This window comes from Bos indicus, chromosome 25 (genome assembly GCF_029378745.1).
Source record: "Bos indicus isolate NIAB-ARS_2022 breed Sahiwal x Tharparkar chromosome 25, NIAB-ARS_B.indTharparkar_mat_pri_1.0, whole genome shotgun sequence".
Taxonomy (NCBI): domain Eukaryota; kingdom Metazoa; phylum Chordata; class Mammalia; order Artiodactyla; family Bovidae; genus Bos; species Bos indicus.
This window is the reverse complement of record NC_091784.1, coordinates 19,832,619-19,854,399: the sequence shown is the minus strand read 5'-3', so window position 1 is coordinate 19,854,399 and position 21,781 is coordinate 19,832,619. Positions and strand designations below refer to the sequence as shown.

At 42.3% G+C, this 21,781-nt stretch overlaps 1 protein-coding gene across 2 annotated transcripts in view; it reads left to right on the top strand.

Annotated features, from left to right (window-relative positions):
* DNAH3 (dynein axonemal heavy chain 3) overlaps positions 1-21,781 on the top strand; it is a 254,086-nt gene that overhangs the window by 187,465 nt on the left and 44,840 nt on the right. For both annotated transcript variants that reach the window (XM_070779177.1, XM_070779176.1), the window contains 5 exons: positions 675-1,341; positions 2,630-2,795; positions 4,660-4,876; positions 10,078-10,260; positions 20,530-20,728. In XM_070779177.1, the coding sequence (XP_070635278.1) occupies positions 675-1,341; positions 2,630-2,795; positions 4,660-4,876; positions 10,078-10,260; positions 20,530-20,728 (1,432 nt within the window). The remainder of the gene's footprint in view (positions 1-674; positions 1,342-2,629; positions 2,796-4,659; positions 4,877-10,077; positions 10,261-20,529; positions 20,729-21,781) is intronic.

Here is a 21,781-nt window from a genome sequence, read left to right as displayed (position 1 = left end):
TCAAGGTCAGATAACTTTTGAGTTAAGAAATAAAAACACCATGAATTTTTATTGTTTGATTGATGCCCTGTGTAAAGCCCAAGTGAAAGATTGTCTTTGTTTCCTATTTGTAAATATTTTCTCTTTTCCATTTTGATATAAGAAAAGTTTAAACCCTATATATTTGCATCATCTAATTCTACCTCTACTTTTAAGAAGCTATGATTTCTCCATAGAAAAAGTGCAAGTGTTTCATATTTCATCCAGAGGCCATGTACAGAAGCACTGCTAGTTTCTAATATCAGAAAGAAGCATCTAAAACATTTCTACTCTAGGTACAGAGTGGGAACAGGGGCAAGGCCTGCACCTCTATTTGGTGAAGAAGCAAGTATATTACAAATGATCTCACCTTTTGACCACCTCCTCCTGGGATCTTATAATCTGTCCACCAATGTTTTAATCACTTAGCAAACCGATTGACCCTTGCTTTCACACTCTTTTCTCAATTGTCCTTTCATCATAGTCTTTACAACCATCAAATACACGTATTTTGTTTAAAAAAACAAAACTGTTGTGAACCATGATTTTGAAGAATGTGCTCAGAGGAAACAAACACATCTCCTGTTCCCTCCTTCTAGCTCCCACTACCGTGGTAGTTGGAGTGAATGCCTGCCTGAGACTTATCTTTTCCACAGGTCCTCATCCACCTATCACCCACTGGAAAGATAGTTGATGATAATATCCGTAGCCTCTTCTTTGGAGATTTCTTCAAGCCAGAAAGTGACCAAAAGATATATGATGAGATCACTGACTTAAAACAGCTCACAGTGGTCATGGAATATTACCTGGAAGAGTTCAACAATATCAGCAAGGCCCCCATGTCCTTGGTGATGTTCAGGTTTGCCATTGAGCATATCTCTAGGATCTGCAGGGTCCTGAAGCAGGACAAAGGCCACTTGCTCCTGGTGGGCATTGGGGGCAGTGGGCGGCAAAGTGCCAGCAAACTGTCCACATTCATGAACTCATATGAGCTATACCAGATCGAGATCACAAAAAGCTACTCAGGCAACGATTGGCGAGAGGACCTGAAGAAGATCATGCTCCAGGTTGGGGTGGCCACCAAAAGTACTGTGTTCCTCTTCGCTGATAATCAGATCAAGGACGAGTCATTCGTTGAGGACATCAACATGCTTCTGAACACTGGTGATGTGCCCAACATCTTCCCTGCTGATGAGAAGGCCGACATTGTGGAGAAGATGCAAATGGCAGCCAGGACAGAAGGAGAAAAGATCGAAGTCACTCCTCTTTCTATGTATAACTTCTTCATCGAGAAAGTAAAAAAGAACCTTCACATTGTCCTTGGTAAGAATGAGAAAATTCATTTTGCCCTTTTCCTTGGATGTTTCAGGATCTCCTTGCCCTAAGCCCAGTCCTTTTACAATGGTGCCAGAATTGATCCAACCAAGGTACCTAGCTTGCCCAATGGTCAGTGCCTGGAATTCCTGTGCAAAATTCCATTCTCCTGAAAAATGACTTTAAACCTGTTCCACTCTCTTCAATTCTCTGAATTCTGCTCTGAACCCTCTCCTTCGTTTTAGTACATTACCCTGCCAGCCCTACAAAATAACATCTGGAGTTTTTCTCTCTGTGAATATCATCTCCAATCTGTCCAGAAGCTTAGGGGTCATGTTTAATACTTCTCTTCATTACCATGTCCTGTCAATTTTTGCCCTCTTGTCTCTATCTCTGCCACCTTCAAATTAGCTAAGCTGCTATGAATATCATCTCACCCAGACCTCACCTCTATAGCCTTCTAACTGTTCTCTCTGTGTCCACTCTGTTCATTCCAGACATTTAAGTTCCACTGAATCAGGATGCTTTCCACTGTCAGGATTTGTTTTTCTTATATTGCAAATCTGTTCATTGTATATTTACATACACATACACACACAAATTAAAACACCTGAATTACTTTCTATTCAGATAAAGACCAAAATCCCTAGCCTATAGTTTTATAAGACCACCTGCCAGACTGTCCCCTGCATCCTCTCCGCTCTCCTCTCAAACCATGCTTCCCTTTTTTTTTTTTTTTTAGCCACACTGACTTTTTCACACTTCCACCTATGCATTGTGCTTCCTACTAGCAAGTGCCTGGTACACGTTGAATATAAATAATTAACAGAATTTGGGGCATAGAATCCAAAATTTGTGGTTAGATGGAGATGAGGTCAGAAACCAGCTGATAGGGCCCCCACAGCAGCCTCCGTAAGTAGCTGTGTATAGGGCACCAATGGTTCCCTGAGGTCTGTGAGTCAGGACAAATGCAGCAAGTAGATCAAAGGGCTTAAAACACTCTGGCTATATGATCCTAAAGATCTAGAATGGATAATATAGGATAATGTGAATATTGAAAACCAGACAGAAGACTCTTGTAATAAACTGACTTCCCATCACAAAGTTGCATGAAAATATCCCATGATTCCCCTATGCTTTCCAGGCACTCGTCCTGACTATTCCCAATTATAGTCTTGAGTACCAACAGGAAACATGACTGCTCCCTTATCCCCATTAGAATCCTTGGAATGACCTGTCTGTCCCTTTTGGCCTCCTTGACTGGGAGAAAGAACTAATGAAATCTGCTTTTCATTAGCCATGAGTCCAATTGGGGACGCCTTCCGGAACCGCCTGCGAATGTTCCCTTCTCTGATCAATTGCTGCACAATTGATTGGTTCCAGTCTTGGCCCACAGATGCCCTGGAGTTGGTGGCCAACAAATTTCTAGAAGATGTAGAGCTCGATGACAATATTCGGATACAGTAAGTGCTAGCTGCATTTTAGTACCCCAAACAAATATTTCAAATGAAAATCAAGATATTGGCTCTATTCTTTTTGCTGTTTTAAGATTTATCAATTTATGTATGTTCTGTTCTGTTCAGTCACTAAGTCGTGTGTCTGACTCTTTGTGACTGCATGGACTGCTGCATGCTTGACTTCCCTGTCCTTCACTATCTCCCAGAGTGTCCACTGAGTTGGGGATGCTATCTAACCATCTCATCCTCTGCCTCCCCCTTCTCCTTTTGCCTTCAGTCTTTCCCAGAATCAAGGTCTTTTTCAATGAGAAATAAATTATAAAAAATAAATACCATTTAGATATTTAATAAAACACCTTTGCTGAAAAAGAAGAATATTTCACTGTTCAGAATTGTTCTAGAGATGTACTGTTGTCTATGTACTGTTGTCCAGCTATGAGAACCTGGATTTCAATAATCTTAGAGCATTCATTCTCAACAGGGGGGATATTGCTGCCTAGGGGATGGTACTTGTGAGGGATTTTGTTGTGAAAAAAAAATATTTTGTGTGTAAAGCACAGACACACAAAATAAAGCACTGAATTTTGGCTAGAGTAAGAGAAAGGATAAGACTGTTGACCATTCTAAGTGTCCTATGAAGGTAAGGGTCATGTCACCTGCCTTGTATGGTTCTGTATCCTTAATACCTAGTACATAGTAGGTTCAAATCCTGCTCATTAAAGGAGTAAATAGAAAATGAAGAAGTAGGTAGTGGTCAGAATGTTCATTGCTTTAAATTCCATTTTAAGATCTTTGGACTTTGTTCTCTAGGCCCAGGAATGCTTAACCTGGGTCTATAGGCTCATGACCAGAACTCAGAGGGTCAGTGAATGTGAGTGGGGGAAAGTACATCTTCATTTTCATTGACATCTAACTGGCACTTTGCATTTCTTTCAATGATGAACATAGGCAATAAACCCCATAGGATTGTGTAGGACCTGTGACTTTGTTACCAGTAGGCACTGCAATTATTTTCATAACTCATTCAGTCATTACAGATGCACCAATTTATCATCCCCTTCAAAATGATGGTAGTTTTCAGACCTGTTGTCCAGTCTTACTATTTAATGCTGTAGTTGGCAAACTATGATCCACGGCTGAATCCAGTTCACAGCCTTATTTTTGCAAATATGCTTTATTGGAAAACAGCCATGCACACTACAGAGGCAGAGTTGAATAGTTGCTACTTGAGACCATGTGGCTCACAAAGCCTAAAATAGTTACTATCTGATCCTAACCAGAAAAAGTCTGTTGACCCCTGATTTAACATGTAAATGAAATCACACATATTGAGGCTTACCTGCAGTAGTTAAGAATCCATGCTTCCAGTGGATTCTTAACCACTGCAGGCTGTGTGGGTTCGATCCAGGTCAGGAAACTAAAATCCTACATGCCACAAGGCGCAGCCAAACACATGCACACACACATACACATTACTATATCATAAATTTGGTGTTTAAAATATTTAGAAAAATCTTTAACATAATTGGTTTCTTTTGTAATTCTATAATATATTATTTTATGCATTAAAATATTATTCTGAAAAGTCCAGAGGCTTCATCAGACTGCCAAAGATTAAAAATTCCTGCTTAAGCCCTGGTGATTCACAAAAGTGATTAAAGCTGGAAATTGCCTGATCAAAGTTCATTCTAGTAAGACTATATACCTCCCCAATCCTTCTTGAGGCTCTGTGGACATGCTTCAAAGAACTGGGGGTTCTAGCTGGCCAGTGTGAGTGGCTTTCTCACATCCTTACTTCTGTGAACCAAAGCTGTGCTAGATCTCTCTGGAGCAAGTTGGGCCTGTCTGACCACCTTTGTGTCCTCAACAGGGTCATCTCCATGTGCAAATATTTCCAGGAGAGTGTGAAAAAGCTGTCACTTGATTATTACAACACCCTTCGAAGGCACAACTATGTTACCCCCACCTCCTACCTCGAATTGATCCTAACATTCAAGACACTCCTGAATAAGAAGAGGCAAGAGGTTGATATGATGAGGAACCGATATCTGACAGGCCTGCAAAAACTTGAATTTGCAGCTTCACAGGTAAGCACAGACCAAATAGTACTGGGACAAAGAGGTCCAGAGCTAACTGGATGCGGTGAAGCACTTGCTCAGATGCAGAAGTCAAGAGAGCACAAAAATAAAGACAGCGTCTGACCCTGCGCTCACCTCACTCGCTTGACCTAATCCATTACAATGAAATCCAATAGTATATATAAAAATACAATAGTATATATAAAATATGAGACTTCCCTGGTGGCTCAGAGGGTATATGGTGACTCAGTTTAGTTCAGTTCAGTTCAGTCGCTCAGTCGTGTCCAACTCTTTGCGACCCCATGGACTATAGCATGCGAAGCCTCCCTGTCCATCACCAACTCCCAGAGTTTACTCAAATTCATGTCCATTGAGTCCGTGATGCCATACAACCATCTCATCCTTGCTGTCCCCTTTTCCTCCTGCCTTCAATCTTTCCCAGCATCAGGGTCTTTTCTAATGAGTCAGTTCTTCGCAGCAGGTGGCCAAAGTATTAGAGTTTCAGCTTCAGTATCAGTCCTTCCAATGAATATTCAGGACTGATTTCCTCTAGGATGGACTGGTTGGATCTCCTTGAGTCCAAGGGACTCTTAAGAGCCTTCTTCAACAACCACAGTTCAAATGTATAAATTTTTCGGTACTCAGCTTTCTTTATAGTCCAACTCTCACATCCATACATGACTACTGGAAAAACCATAGCTTTGACTAGACAGAACTTTGTTGGCAAACTAATGTCTCCGCTTTTTAATATGCTGTGTAGGTTGGTCATAACTTTCCTTCCAAGGAGTAAGCGTAGTTTAATTTCATGGCTGCAATCACCATCTGCAGTGATTTTGGAGCCCCAAAATATAAAGTCTCTCACTGTTTCCACTGTTTCCCCATCTATTTGCCAGGAAGTGATGGGAACAGATGTCATGATCTTAGTTTTCTGAATGTTGAGCTTTAAGCCAACTTTTTCACTCTCCTCTTTCACTTTCATCAACAGGCTCTTTAGTTTTTCTTCAGTTCAGTTCAGTCGCTCAGTCGTGTCCGACTCTTTGTGACCCCATGAATCACAGTACTCCAGGCCTCCCTGTCCATCACCATCTCCCGGAGTTCACTGAGACTCACGTCCATCGAGTCAGTGATGCCATCCAGCCATCTCATCCTCTGTCGTCCCCTTCTCCTCCTGCCCCCAATCCCTCCCAGCATCAGAGTCTTTTCCAATGAGTCAACTCTTCACATGAAGTGGCCAAAGTACTGGAGTTTCAGCTTTAGCATCATTCCTTCCAAAGAAATCCCAGGGCTGATCTCCTTCAGAATGGACTGGTTGGATCTCCTTGCAGTCCAAGGGACTCTCAAGAGTCTTCTCCAACACCACAGTTCAAAAGCATCAATTCTTCAGTGCTCAGCCTTCTTCACAGTCCAACTCTCACATCCATACATGACCACAGGAAAAACCATAGCCTTGACTAGACGGACCTTTGTTGGCAAAGTAATGTCTCTGCTTTTGAATATGCTATCTAGGTTGGTCATAACTTTCCTTCCAAGGAGTAAGCATCTTTTAATTTCATGGCTGCAATCACCGTCTTCAGTGATTTTGGAGCCCCCCCAAAAAAGTCTGACACTGTTTCCACTGTGTCTCCATCTATTTCCCATGAAGTGATGCGACCGGATGCCATGATCTTCATTTTCTGAATGTTGAGCTTTAAGCCAACTTAGTTCTTCTTCACTTTCTGCCATAAGGGTGGTGTCATCTGCATATCTGACGTTATTGATATTTCTCCCAGCAATCTTGATTCCATCTTGTGCCTCATCCAGCTTGTGCTTCATCCAACCCAGCGTTTCTTATGATGTACTCTGCATTTAAGTTAAATAAGCAGGGTGACAATATACAGCCTTGACGTACTCCTTTTCCTATTTGGAACCAGTCTGTTGTTCCATGTCCAGTTCTAACTGTTGCTTCCTGACCTTCCTAATGGTTGCTTCCTGACCTGCATACAGATTTCTCAAGAGGCAGGTCAGGTGGTCTGATATTCCCATCTCTTTAAGAATTTTCCAGAGTTTGTTGTGGTCCACACAGTCAAAGGCTTTGGCATAGTCAATAAAGCAGAAGTAGATGTTTTCTCAAACTCTCTTGCTTTTTTGCTGATCCAATGTATGTTGGCAATTTGATCTCTGGTTCCTCTGCCTTTTCTAAATCCAGCTGAACATCTGGAAGTTCACAGTTTACGTACTGTTGAAGCCTGGCTTGGAGAATTTTGAGCATTACTTTACTAGAGTGTGAAATGTGTGCAACTGTGAGATCATTTGAGTATTCTTTGGCATTGCTTTTTTTGGGGATTGGAATGAAAACTGACTTTTTCCAGTCCTGTGGCCACTGCTGAGGTTTCCAATTTTTCTGGCATGTTGAGTGCAACACTTTCACAGCATCATCTTTCAGGATTTGAAATAGCTCAGCTGGAATTCCATCACCTCCACTAGCTTTGTTCATGGTGATGCTTCCTAAGGCCCAGTTGATTTCGCATTCCAGGATATCTTGCTCTAGGTGAGTGATCATACCATTGTGTTTATCTGGGTCGTGAAGATCTTTTTTGTATAGTTCTTATGTGTATTTTTGCCAGCACTTCTTAATATCTTCTGCTTCTGTTAGGTCCATACCATTTCTGTCCTTTATTGTGCCCATCTTTGTATGAACTCTTCCCTTAATATATCTAATTTTCTTGAAGTGATTCCTAGACTTTCGCATTCTATTGTTTTCCTCTATTTCTTTTCATTGATCCTTGAGGAAGTCGTTCTTATCTCTCCTTGTTATTCTTTGGAACTCTGCATTCAAATGGGTATATCTTTCCTTTTCTCCTTTGCCTTTCACTTCTCTTCTATGGTGGCTCAGTCAGTAAAAAATCCACCTGCAGTGCAGGAGATAAAAGAGACACAGGTTCCATCCCTTGGTCTGGAAGATCACCTGGAGAAGGAAATGGCAACCCACTCCAGTATTCTTGCCTGGGAAATCCCGTGTACAGAGGAGTCATGGGGTCACAAGGGTTGGACGCAACTCACTGACTAAACCACCACCACCACCATATATGAATATATATATATAAAGTACAATATTAATAGTATATGAAAATACAATAGTATATATGAATAGACTGAGTTTTTTGGATCCCTCTTAAATTTTGTGCCCAGTGTAAGTGCCTCACTCACCTCACCGTTGCCCCAGCCCTGGCTATTCTCAGTGGAGGACTGGGCAGAATAAGGCAGTGGTGAAGAACAAGGCCTAGGCTCAAATTCCAGCTTTATAGCTTATCAGCTATAGAACCTTGAAGATTCTCTTCTATAAAAAAAAAGTGATAAGTCTTCACTTCATAGGACTATATGAAGATTAAATGAGCTAACACAAGTGTAACCCTTAGCAAAATGCCTGGCATATGAATTAATAATTCATTTGTGCTTGAGCCACTTGACAAAACCATATTAAGACATGAATTTTCAGCACCAATAAAGAACTAAGGCAACCGAATGGTTTTCAGTGGGTTGGCCTGGCACTGAATACACAGCAGATCCACCAACACGCAGCACAGGGATGGGAAAGAACATCAGAAGTGGCTTCTGTTGCTCTCTTCCTTTAGTTGTGGGGTCCAACTCAAGGTCCTTAAGCTTTTAGAGAGCTGCTGGAAATTGGAGTCTATCCACATAAGGGTGAGTAAACTGTGTTATTTGAAGAGCAGCAAAATGACCTGAGACAGTCTAGACCAGTAAAGGGAATGATGGTGCCAGTTAACTTTCCTTGAGCCCTCCCACCTGTCTGGTGCTCTGTATGAGGAAAGTGCAATTATCATCACATCACCCACAAAGAGATCAAGGTCCCAGAGAGGACAGACAACTTGCCCATGATCACACAGCCTCATGAGTAGCTGGTACAAGTGATGAGGTGAAAACTGAAACGTAAGTCTGAGTGACTCCATAGTCTGTGTTCCTAATCAACCAGCTCGCTATGCTTCCTCTCTCACATGGGCTTTCTGTGGACAGTGGGTTCAAGGTTATGAGACTTTCTTCAAATAAACATTTGAATTGCCTTAGAAGGCAGAATCAGGACCAGTGGGTGAAAGCTGCATGGGGGTGGATTCTGTTTGCTAGAATTTTGTTGAGGATTTTTGCATCTATCTTCATCAGTGATAGTAGCCTGTAGTATATTAACACTTAACAAATTCCATATATATGTGTTAATATACTCTATTGGTGTTTCTCTTTCTAACTTACAAAGATGCTAATGATGATCCTATATGCAAGGCAGCAAAAGAGACACATATATAAAGAATAGACTTTTGGACTAAGAGGGAGAAGGCGAGGGTGGGATGACTTTGAAATATGTATATCACCATATATAAAATAGATGACTTGTGCAAGTTCGATGCATGAAGCAGGGCACTCAAAGTCGGTGCTCTAGGATAACCCTGAGGGATGGGGTGGGGAGGGATGTGGGAGGGGGTTCAGGATGGAAGGACACATGGACACCCGTGGCTGATTCTTGTTGATGTATGGCAAAAGCCACCACAATATTGTAAAGTAATTATCCGCCAATAAAATAAATTAATTTAAAAAATTTGTTTAATTGCATGAGGGTAAATTCCAGCCCCTTATCAGGAAAATCTAATGTATTAAGTTGTCTCAAAAATGGTCCAACTCCCCTCCAGAGGTGGTGACCTCCCCATCAGTAGAAGTATTCAAACAGTGGCCAGAAAACTACTAGACAGGAATGTTGTAGAGGGCATCAGACTATTGGGGGAAAAATATGACCTTTAAAGTTCTGTTCTTTCCAGCTATCTCAGCCATGTATATTCCTTCACAGACTTAAAAAAATGTAGGGGTTTTTCCCCTAACTTACTTCTGTCTTTCCCTGCCCCCAATACTAAAGTATAGTGTAGGCTCAATACAAGAATACCTTTTTTAATGTTGTATCTTTTAAAAAAAATTTAAGATTGCTATTATATGTCTAGTGCCTATCATGGAGCTTGATAATACAACACATAGCATGAACTAAATAATGACATATTACAAGATCAAAGAGAGAAACTCCAGCCAACAAATATGTACCCAGTACCATTCACATCATTTGTATTTTCTGCATGTATTATCAGTTAGAGAATCATTTCAACTTTTGCCAGCTGTTCCATTTTTGACATTTATATAGCTGACCTGGCACCCCACCCATCCTCTCTTCTTGCCAGGTAGCCGTCATGCAAGTGGAACTGACTGCCCTCCAACCCCAACTCATTCAGACCTCTGAGGAGACCGCTAAGATGATGGTGAAAATCGAGGCAGAGACTCAAGAAGCTGATGCCAAGAAACTTCTAGTGCAAGCAGATGAAAAAGAAGCCAATGCTGCTGCTGCCATTGCTCAAGGAATCAAGGTATAACTTGCTGAGAGGAAAGAAAGGGAACCAGCATTTTCAGGGTTCATCTGGTATCTCACTAGAGCCTAACAGTCTCACAGAATATACACGGTCATGCCTATCTTGCAGAGGGAAACAATGAGACTTGAAAGGTTAGTTTCCCAGCAGCACATAGCTAGTAAAGGACAGCTGGCTCTCTCCAGGAAGAATTATTGTTTTACAAATACTCTCCATCTCAATCAAAGTCGTATAAGCCCCAGCAGTATCTAACCCTGTTTCATATTTCTTTCTTCTCATTGACTCTTTTCTGGCCACAATGGCCTCCTAGCTATTCACTAAACACAAGGCATGTCCCACCTCAGGGCCCTTGCACGGGCTGTTTCCCCTGACTATCTCCTTCACCTCAATCATGTTTTTGCTCAAAGGTAGCTGGTGTAAGGTGTGGAGTAAATATTTGTCAAATGACAGAATGTTGAATCTAGAGGACCCCATTTGAAGATAATTTTTGTACCAAAGAAGAAAAGTCCTGGAAAGGGCTTCACCTGTATTCAGATATTAGAAGCAAATCTGATTGATGTTCATGTTATATATTTCTCCAAGCATTTTCAAGTATACAATTCCATTTGAGTATCACAATGACTTTGGACTTATAGTAATGACAGCCATCAAGGTCTGGAAGCCAACAACACTGGAGTTCAGTGGTAAACTGCCTTTGTCCGACCTGTTGGTAGGATCCAACTCCAAGGCTCATGGCACTTAACTGAAGATACTTGTCCTTGTGCCTCACATAGCAGCTAGGAAAACTCTTTTGACCATTCTTCAAACAAGAGCTTGAACAAGAATTAGTTTGTGTCTCACTTCTAGATCATGGGGTACTTTTTTCAAAAGAATAGGCCTTTTCTCCAGTGAGTCCTGAGATTCACTTGGGTCCAGTCCCTGGTCTCAGAATTCCACAGTGCATGCTCTGGATAAGAGGGCATACTCACTCATAGTCCTACTGGTAGGACTGCCAGTGGAACCATGAAAGACATTGACCACTGGGCACATAGTGTAGCAGGTAATTTACCATTCTATAACAGGATGATAATAAAAGCTACTACTTACCAGCACCATTATGGTGTATTTGAAAGTGAAGTGAAAGTCACTCAGTCATGTCTGACTCTTTGTGACCCCATGGACTGCACAGTCCATGGAATTCTCCAGGCCAGGATACTGGAGTGGGTAGCCTTTCCCTTCTCCAGGGGATCTTCCCACCCCAGGGATCAAACCCAGATCTCCCACATTACAGGCAGATTCTTTACCAGCTGAGCCACAAGGGAAGCCCAAGAATACTGGAGTGGGTAGCCTATCCCTTCTCCAGCAGATCTTCCCGACCCAGGAATCAAACTGGGGTCTCCTGCATTGCAAAGGATTTTTTACCAGCTGAGCTACCAGGGAAGCCCATAGTATATTTGGTATTTCTTTATTTAAAAAATATTTATTTAACACTTACTTTTTGCTGGCACTTTTCTAGGCAGTGGGGAAATGGGAGTGAATAGTGAGTTTCTTCTCTCTTCTCTCCTGTACTTGATTTATATTAACTTTCATCATCCTAACAACCCTGCAAGGCAAATGGTATCATTCCTAGTTTACAAATGAGAAAATCATGATACAAAAACTAAAATGATTTGCCTAAGATCACACAGTAACAATGTGATTGAACCGGGATTAAAATCCACATCGCTCTGATTCCAAAGCCCTTGCATATGACCACTATTTCAGGAGTTACAAAAATTAGCAGCTGGGCAATATAATATGCTATGACACATACAGTATTTCTTTTAATTTGAAATAGTTATCTACTTGTAAAAGTCAAAAGATTTCAAGTAAAAATTCTAAAATTTCAGCTTTCCTTAGAAAAAAGTCGGGCTCTTGGGTAACACTGGACCTGCATTCCTGGGTTGCATCCATTGGCAGCATTAAATAGCTGCTGTCCTTTGTGTGTTCCAGCTCATCAAAGTCCCAGTCAGCTTACCTGCCACACTCATATCACTGGCCTGGCCCCTGTGCTGAGTGCTTAGTCGCCCAGTCATGTCCAACTCTTTTCAACCCCGTGGACTGTAGCCCGCCAGGCTCCTCTGTCCATGGGGATTCTCCAGGCAAGAATACTGGAGTGGGTTGCATGTCCTCCTCCAGGGGATCTTCCCAACCCAGGGATCGAACCCAGGTCTCCTGCATTGCAGATGGATTCTTTACTGTCGAGCCACCAGGGAAGCCCAGTGGCTGGCCCCTAGAGCATGTGAATTTGCAACTCTTCCATGGTTCTATACTAGCATCAGGCATGTCAGGGCTCAACTTTGCTCTGCCCATTCCTAACCAGTTTCCTAACCTATAAAATGGAGATACTGAGAGAAAAACATGTAAAGCTTATGGCATGTGTCCAGCATACAATCAGAGCTTAACAGCCCATGTTAACTATCCTCCAAAATTGTCATTCTTGACCCTGTACCAAGTGGACTTGCCTGTTTTATGAAGACCAGCCTCTCACCATGTGCAGGTATTCTCACATATAGGGTTGTGTTGTACAATGTCAGGGGAAAACAGTGACTTGCTGGAACAGGAGGGAGGCAAGAGATGACATTAGCTTTATAAGGAGATGGCCCACCACACCCATTCCTGGGCAATAAACTGCCACCTATGGTTTTGGTGTGAAGGGTGAGGTCTAGTGCTCTGCCATCCCATCCCCAAGTACTGGGAGCGACATCCCGGAGGTGAGTCAGGAAGTGGAAGAAACTCTCCAAGGAGGAGAAGAAAACCTATGCTTGCTCTAAGGCTCTTTTTGTAAGGACCAGAAACCCCTCCTGAACCTCTCATGGCTACAGCCCTTTTCCACACAAGGATGGCTGATTTTCTTTAAACTCTTCACATGCCTAGAAATGGGAGAACCTGGGAGAGCACCCAGTGTGGTACTTAATGAAGTTCAGAGGTTCTGCAATGGAATGGGATTCACACTAGGAGGATCAGGAGATGGGCAAGAGTCAGTCCTCAAACGCTTTGCTCCCAAGTAAAATGGTTTGCTTAAGTTGGTCCATTATTTTTAAGCTAATGTGTCATTTCTTCCCCCCATAATGAGAATCATAACTAATGCCAGGAGTACTGCAGAGTTGATTACATTTTGTCAGTAAGCACTGTGATTCACAAGCCTCGAACAGCTTGCTGCTCTGTGCACTGCTAAGCTACAGGGGTCATTTTTCATTATAATTTCTTATCATGGAAGCAAATGATGTAGCAGTAATAACACATACAAAATGACTTTTAAGAGCTCAGCTTTAACACTTTTCCACTTTTCCAGGCTTTCCTCTAGTTCCTGTCTATACACGTGGATAGGTTTATTATTGCAACCGTAGCATAATTGTGACTTGTTTTGTGGTTTTGTTTCCTTAGCAGCTTATCACAAATGTTTTTCCAAAATGTCATATAATCATTTTAATGACCATTTTAAGTAGGTGCTTCACCCATCAAGTAGCCATTCCCCTATTGGGCATTGAAGTCTATTATTTCCTGCCTTGTTCTCAGTGTTTCCAGAGTATCAGCTTGAGTCTCTCAACAGAACTGTGTGCCAGAATCACCTTTGGAGTTTTAAAAATGCAGATTCCCAGACCCCTCTACCCCCACACCAGACTGAATGAATCAGAACCTCTGGGTGTGGAACGAAGATGTGGATGCTCTAAATGCTCCTCAGTGACACTGATGCACAGTCAAGATTGAGAATCACTGTTAAAGATAACGTTACAACCAGAGGCCTTTTGCATCTTCATGGATCACAGCCTTGTTGTGGCAAACGAGCTTGCTGTGTAAAGCAATGAAGCTCTGAGCCATGCTATGCAAGACAGAGAGGTCATACATAGTTAAGAGTTCTGAACAAAACATAGGAGGATGAAATGGCAAATCACTCCAGTATTCTGCCAAGAAAACCCCAAGAGCAGTATGAAAAGGCAATAAGATATGACACCAGAAGATAAGGCCCCAGGTCTGAAGGTATCCAGTATGCTACAGGGAAAGAGCAGGGAAACAGCTTCAGGAGGAAAGAAGATACTGGGCCAAAGTGGAAATGACACTCAGTTGTGGATGTGTCTGGTGGTGAAAGTTAAGTCCAATGCTGTAAAGAACAATATTGCATAGAAACCTGCAATGTTAGAACCAAGATAAATTGGACATGTTTAAGCAGGAGATGGCAAAAGTGAACATCTACATTTTAGGAATCAGTCAACTAAAATGGATAGAAATGGGTGGATTTAATTCAGGTAACCATTATATCAACTAATGTGGGCAAGAAGCCCTTAGAAGAAATGAAGTAACCCTCACAGTCAACAAGAGTCCAAAATGCAGTACTTGACTGGAATCTCAAAAAAAGACAGAATGATCTCAGTTTATTTCCAAGGCAAACCATTCAGCATCACAATAATCCAAGTCTATGCCCCAATCATTAGTGCTAAAGAAACTGAAGTCAAATGGTTCTATGAAGACCTACGAGATCTTCTAGTTCAATTCAGTTGTTCAGTCATGTCTGACTCTTTGCAACCCCATGAACCACAGCACACCAGGCCTCCTTGTCCATCACCAACTCCTGGAGCCCACCCAAACCCATGTCCAGCAAATTGATGATGCCATCCAACCATCTCATCCTCTGTGGTCCCCTTCTCCTCCCTCCCTCAATCCTTCCCAGCATCAGGGTCTTTTCAAATGAGTCAGATCTTCGCATCAGGTGGCCAAAGTATTGGAGTTTCAGCTTCAACATCAGTCTTCCAATGAACACCCAGGACTGATCTCCTTTAGGATGGACTGGTTGAATCTCCTTGCAGTCCAAGGAACTCTCAAGAGTCTACTCCAACACCACAGTTCAAAAGCATCAATTCTTTGGCGCTCAGCTTTCCTTATAGTCCAACTCTCACATCCATACATGACTACTGGAAAAACCATAGCTTTGACTAGATGGACCTTTGTTGACAAAGTAATGTCTCTGCTTTTTAATATGCTATCTAGGTTGGTCATAACTTTCCTTCCAGGGAGTAAGTGTCTTTTAATTTCATGGCTGTAATCACCATCTGCAGTGATTTTGGAGTCCCCCAAAATAAAGTCAGCCACTGTTTCCCCATCTATTTGCCATGAAGTGATGGGACCAGATGCCATGATCTTAGTTTTCTGAATGTTGAGCTTTAAGCCAACTCTTTCACTCTCCTCTTTCACTTTCATCAACAGGCTCTTTAGTTCTTCTTCACTTTCTGCCATAAAGGTGGTTTCATCTGCATATCTGAGGTTATTGATATTTCTCCCAGCAGTTTTGATTCAAGCTTGTGCTTCTTCCAGCCCAGCATTTCTAATGATGTACTCTGCATATAAGTTAAATAAGCAGGATGACAATATACAGCCTTGATGTACTCCTTTTCCTAGTTGGAACCAGTCTGTTGTTCCATGTCCAGTTCTAACTGTTGCTTCCTGACCTGCATATAGGTTTCTCAAGAGACAGGTCAGATGGTCTGGTATTCCTATCTCTTTCAGAATTTTCCACAGTTTATTGTGATGCACACAGTCTATAAGACCTTCTATAACTAACACCAAAAGCATGTCCTTTTCATCACAGAGGATTGAAATGCAAAATTAGGAAGTCAAGAGATATTGGGGCAACACACAACTTTGGCTTTGGAGTACAAAATGAAGCAGGGCAAATGCTAACAGTTTTGCCAAGAGAACACATTGGTCATAGCAAACGTCTTCTTCCAACAACAGAAGAGACAACTCTATACATGGACATCACCTGATGGTCAATACCGAAATCAGCTTGATTATATTTTTTGCAGCTGAAGATGGAAAAGCTCTATACAGTCAGCAAAAAGAAGACCTGGAGCTTACTGTGGCTTAGATAACAAGCTCCTTATTGCAAATTCAGCCTTAAATTGAGGAAAGTAGGGAAAACCATTAGGGCATTCAGGTATGACCTAAATCAAATCCCTTATGATTATACAGTGAAGGTGACAAATAGATTCAAGGAATTAGATCTGGTAGACAGAATTCCTGAAGAACTATGGACAGAGGTTCATAACATTGTACTGATCAGATTAGATCAGATCAGTTGCTCAGTCGTGTCCGACTCCCTGCGACCCCATGAATCGCAGCACGCCAGGCCTCCCTGTCTATCACTAACTCTCGGAGTTCACTGAGACTCACGTCCATCGAGTCAGTGATGCCATCCAGCCATCTCATCCTCTGAAGGCAGTGACAAAAACCATCCCAAAGAAAAAGAAATGCTAGAAAGCAAAGTGGTTGTCTGAGATCTGAGATGCTGTAAAAATAACTGAGGAAAGAAGAGAAGTGAAAGGCAAGGGAGAAGGGGAAAGATATACACAACTCAATGCAGAGTTCCAGAGAATAGCAAGGAGAGATAAGAAGACCTTCTGAAATGAACAATGCAAAGAAATAGAGGAAAACAATTGAATGGAAAAGACTAGAGATCTCTTCAAGAAAATTGGAGATAGCAGGGGAATATATCTTGCAAGGATGGGCATGATAAAGGACAGAAACAGTAAGGAGCTAACAGAAAGAAAAGAGATTAAGGAGAAGTGACAAGAATACACAGAACTACTAAAAAAAAAAGTCTTAATGACCTGGAAAACCATGATAGTGTGGAAACTCACTGAGAGTTGGGCATCCTGGAGTGTGAAGTCAAGTGGGCCTTAGGAAGCATTACTACAAGCAAAGCTAATGGAGGTGATGGAATTCCAGCTGAGCTATTTCAAACCTTAAAAGATAATGCTGTAAAATGTGGCCGTCAATATGTCAGCAAATTTGGAAAATTCAACAGTGGCCACAGAACAGGAAAAGGTCAGTTTTCATTCTATTCCCAAAGAAGGGGAATGCCAAAAAATGTTCAAACTACCATACAATTGTGCTCATTTCACATACTAGTGAGCTTATACTCAAAATCCTTCAAGCTATGTTTCAGTAGTATATGAACTGAGAACTTCCAGAGGTACAAGCTGGGTTTAGAAAAGGCAGAAGAAGCAAAGATCAAATTGCTAACATCCATTGGACCACAAAGAAAGCAAGGGAATTCCAGAAAAACATCTGCTTCTGCTTCATTGACTACACTAAAGCCTTTGTGTGGATCACAACAAACTGTGGAAAATTCTTAAAGAGATGGGAATACCAGGCCACCTTATCTGTCTCCTGAGAAACCAGTATGCAGGTCAAGAACCAACAGTTATAACTTTACATAGAACAACAGACAGGTTCAAAATTGGGAAAGGAGTATGTCAAGGCTATATATTGTTACCTTGCTTATTTAACTTTAATGCAGAGTTGTTGTTCAGTCACTAAGTTGTGTCCAACTCTTTCCAACCCCATGGACTACAGCATGCCAGGCTTCACTGTTCTTCACTATCTTCTGGAGTTTGCTCAAACTCATGTCATTGAATCGATGGTGCCATCCAACCGTCTCATCCTCTGTCACCTACTCCTCCTCCTGCCCTCAATCTTTCCCAGCATCAGGATCTTTTCCACTGAGTTGGCTCTTCTCATCAGGTGGCCAAAATATTGAAGCTTCAGCTTCAGCATCAGTCCTTCCAACCATATTGAGGGTTGATTTCCTTTAGGATTAACTGGTTTGATACTGGAGTGGGTTGCCATTCCCTTCTGCAGGGGATCTTCTCGACCCAAGGATAGAACCTGGGTCTCCTACATTGCAAGCAGATTCTTTACCATCTGAGCTACCAGGGAAGCCTAATTGGCTATACATCAATACAAAATAAAAAGTTTAAAGCTTAAAAAAAATGCTGGCTTTAAACTCAACATTAAAACAAAAAACTAAAATCATGGCATCTGGTCCAATCACTTCATGGCAAATAGAAGGGGGAAAAGGGGAAGCAGTGACAGATTTTATTTTGGGGGGCCCTAAAATCACTGCAGATGGTAACTGCAGCCATGAAATTAAAAGATGCCTGCTCCTTGGAAGGAAAGCTATGGCAAACCTAGATAGCATATTATAAAGCAGAGACATCACTTTGCCAACAAAGGTCCATGTAGTCAAAGCTATGACTTTTCCAGTAGTCATGTATGGATATGAGAGTTGGACCATAAAGAAGACTGAGTACCAAAGAACTGATGCTTTTGAATTGAGGTGCTGGAGAAGACTCTTGAGATCCCCTTGGACAGGAGGGAGATCAATCCAGTCAGTCCTAAAGGAAATCAACCCTGAATATTCATTGGAAGGACTGATGCTGAAGCTGAAGCTCCAATATTTTGACCACCTGATGTGAAGAGCCGACTCATTGGAAAAGATCCTCATATTGGGAAAGATTGAATGCAAAAGGACAAGGGGACAGCAGAGGATGAGATGGTTAGATAGCATCCTCAACTCAATGGGCATGAATTTGAGCAAACTCCAGAACATAGTGAAGGATGGGAGAATCTGGCATGCTGCAGTTCATGGGGTTGCAAAGAGTTGAACACAACTTAGTGACTGAACAACAGAAGAGGCCTTTTGAGTCATTTGATGAACAACCTTGCTGGAACCCAGGCCTTACCCCTTAGGAAAAAAGCAGAGCCATCTCAACATTGGGAGGCGTAATGTGACAGTGGGCCAAAAGAAGGCTGAGTGCCAAAGAATTGATGCTTCAAATTTTAGCACTGGAGATGATTCCTGAAAGTCCCTTGGACAGCAAGAAGAGCAAACCAACCAGTCCTAAAGGAAATCAACCCTGAATCTTCATTGTAAGAACTAATGCTGAAGCTGAAGCTCCAACACACACATACATGTAAGAAGGTGGAACCTCATTTTGTTTGCTTATCAAAGTAAATCTGCAGGACATAGATTTTGACACACGCTGCTTTTGACATTCTCTTGTGAAATTTCACTTCAATCCTGTCTGTGTTATCACTCCCTGGGCTGGGAGACTATCAGAAAATTCACTGAGTGGGGAGCCAGGGGCCCAAAGTTGGAACTTGGCTCAGTGACTAACAAGTTTTGTGGCCTTGGTTAACTCATTTTTTTCTCCCAAGACCTCATTTTGTTGTTGTTGAAGGAAAAGAATTGGACTGCTAAATACAGTTGTATTTACAGGAGATTGGGTCCAGCCTTCCCCACCCCATCCCCGCCTCTGGCCCCACAGATACCAAAATGCTCAGATGCTCAAGCCCCCGCCTTCTGGATCTGTGGTCCCAAATCCACAGTTACAGAGGGCCAACTGTAATCTATACAGAATTTTATGATGTTGATATTTCCTTTTTTAAAAAAAATTGAGATATAATTCACATACCACTAATAGTCACCTTTTAAAATCATGCAATTCAGAGGGTATTTTTTAGTATATTCACAAAGTTATACAGTCATAACCACTATGTAATTCTAGAACATCTTCATCACCCCAAAAAGAAACCTATATTCATTAGTAGTCACTAGCTGTTTCTTCCACCCAGCCCTGTCAGCCACTAACCTACTTTCTGCCTATATGGATTTTCCTTTTATGCACATTTTATGTAAATGGAATCATAGAGCGTGTGCCATTTTGTGTCTATCTGGCTGGTTTCACTTAGCATAATGTTCTCCAGGTTTATCCATGTTGTTGCATGAATCATTACTTCATTTCTTTTTATGGCTGAATAATATTCCATTGTATTAGTTTTGTTTTTAAACAAATAAATAATGGATAAAACATATTCTGTTCTCTTTTTCCCAGGACTCACTACCCAGCTCTAGTCTTTATCCCCATTCCTCATCCTTAAACTCTGGCCTTAAACATCACCCTGTCCCCAGATTCACCTCTATCCCATCTCTGAGCTACAGTGCGTCCTAGACTCTTACCCTATCTCTGACATTCTCCCACCCCTCATGCCTTATTCCTCCCCAAACTTGCTGTAATCCCCTTCCCATCTGTCACTCACAGATAGGCTTCATTTGTCACTTCATCTCTCAACCCATTGTTGATCAGTTGGTATGAAGTCACTCGTGACATATACCCCTTGAGAATTAGTTAAAAACCAAAAGCTTGATTCTGTACAAGATTATAGACCAGGTAAATTCTCAAATGTCCCAGGCATCCAGACCACAGCTCCCAAATGCATGCATGCTTCCCTGCTGCCTTTCAGAGCCATCCTTGCATGCAAACTTCCAGGAGAAGACACTGTCCTGGGAGGACTCTGGGGCAGGAAGCACCTCTTCCCACTTCTGCTGCTTCTCCCAGGGGCAGAACTTGCTTCATCCTCAGTATGCCAGGCGCCGGGCACTCACCCTTTCTGTCCCTGTGCTGCCTACAGAACGAATGCGAAGGGGACTTGGCAGAGGCAATGCCAGCGCTCGAGGCTGCACTTGCTGCACTGGACACACTGAACCCGGCAGATATCTCGCTGGTGAAGGCCATGCAGAACCCACCTGGGCCTGTCAAGCTGGTCATGGAGAGCATCTGTGTGATGAAAGGGCTGAGACCAGAGAGGAAGCCAGACCCCAGTGGCAGCGGTAACCCCTTCCAGCACCCTTCCCGACCCAGAGGTGTACACAGGCTGCCCTCTCCTGACAGGAAGGGAGCCAGCATCCCCACTCATCCTGCCCCAGGCCTGCAGGCCGTATCATGGTCTCTTAGGGGAAATAAGATAGGCCCCAGGATACAGATGTACTCACTTGTGTTTCTTCACCATGCTCTCCCCTCTCAGTCAGTAAGGAAAATGCAGGCATCTTTAGGTGAAGCCAAACTCAGTCAAGGCCCCCGCCGACAAACCGTTACACAAATGAAGGTCTTGCGGACAAGAGGACTGATAGGGAGCAAGCACAAAGAGCAGTATGTGGGTGAGAGGGAGGGAAAGAAACAAAAAGAGCGAGGGACAGAAAGATAAAGGAGAAACAGAAAAAGAGACAGAGACACTGCAAGAGATAACCAGAGGAAAAAGGAGACTGAGACAGACACAGAGAAATGGAGAGAAAGACAGTGAGGCTGAGCAGGAAATAGAGACCTGGACACCTAGATACATGTGGCATGTGTAGGCATGAAGAGGTCATAAACAGAGAAAGAGGTCAGGATGAAAAGAAATCTGGAGGAAGAAAGACAAACACAGGGAGGGGTGAATGGGCGAGTGAGAGACTCTTACAGTGTCAGATACAGATGACAGAGAAAGATGTTGGCAAGAGAGAAAAGCAGAAATAAGCTAAGACACAGAAAAGCTGAAAGTGAACAATGGAGACAGAGCAGAGACCCTACCCCCCCCACCCCCAACCAGAGATACAGAGACATACAAAAATACAGAGTGAGTGGGAAGAAAATAGGCCAGAAAGAAGAGAAATAGAGACAGGAAAACAAAGACACACACACAGAGAACAGCTGTAGGAGGTGAAGTGGAACATGAGCTGCTGGTGAAGGATTAGAGGAAGAAAGGGATAAAGGAGGCAGAGAGTGAAACTGACAGGCCTGAGGAAGACCAGGGTACAGAAACTCAGAAGACGGGAGAAAAGGAATAGTGGGGAGAGAGAGGAAAGTTTATATAATAGAGCCTAGAAGCATGAATAAGTGAAAATTCA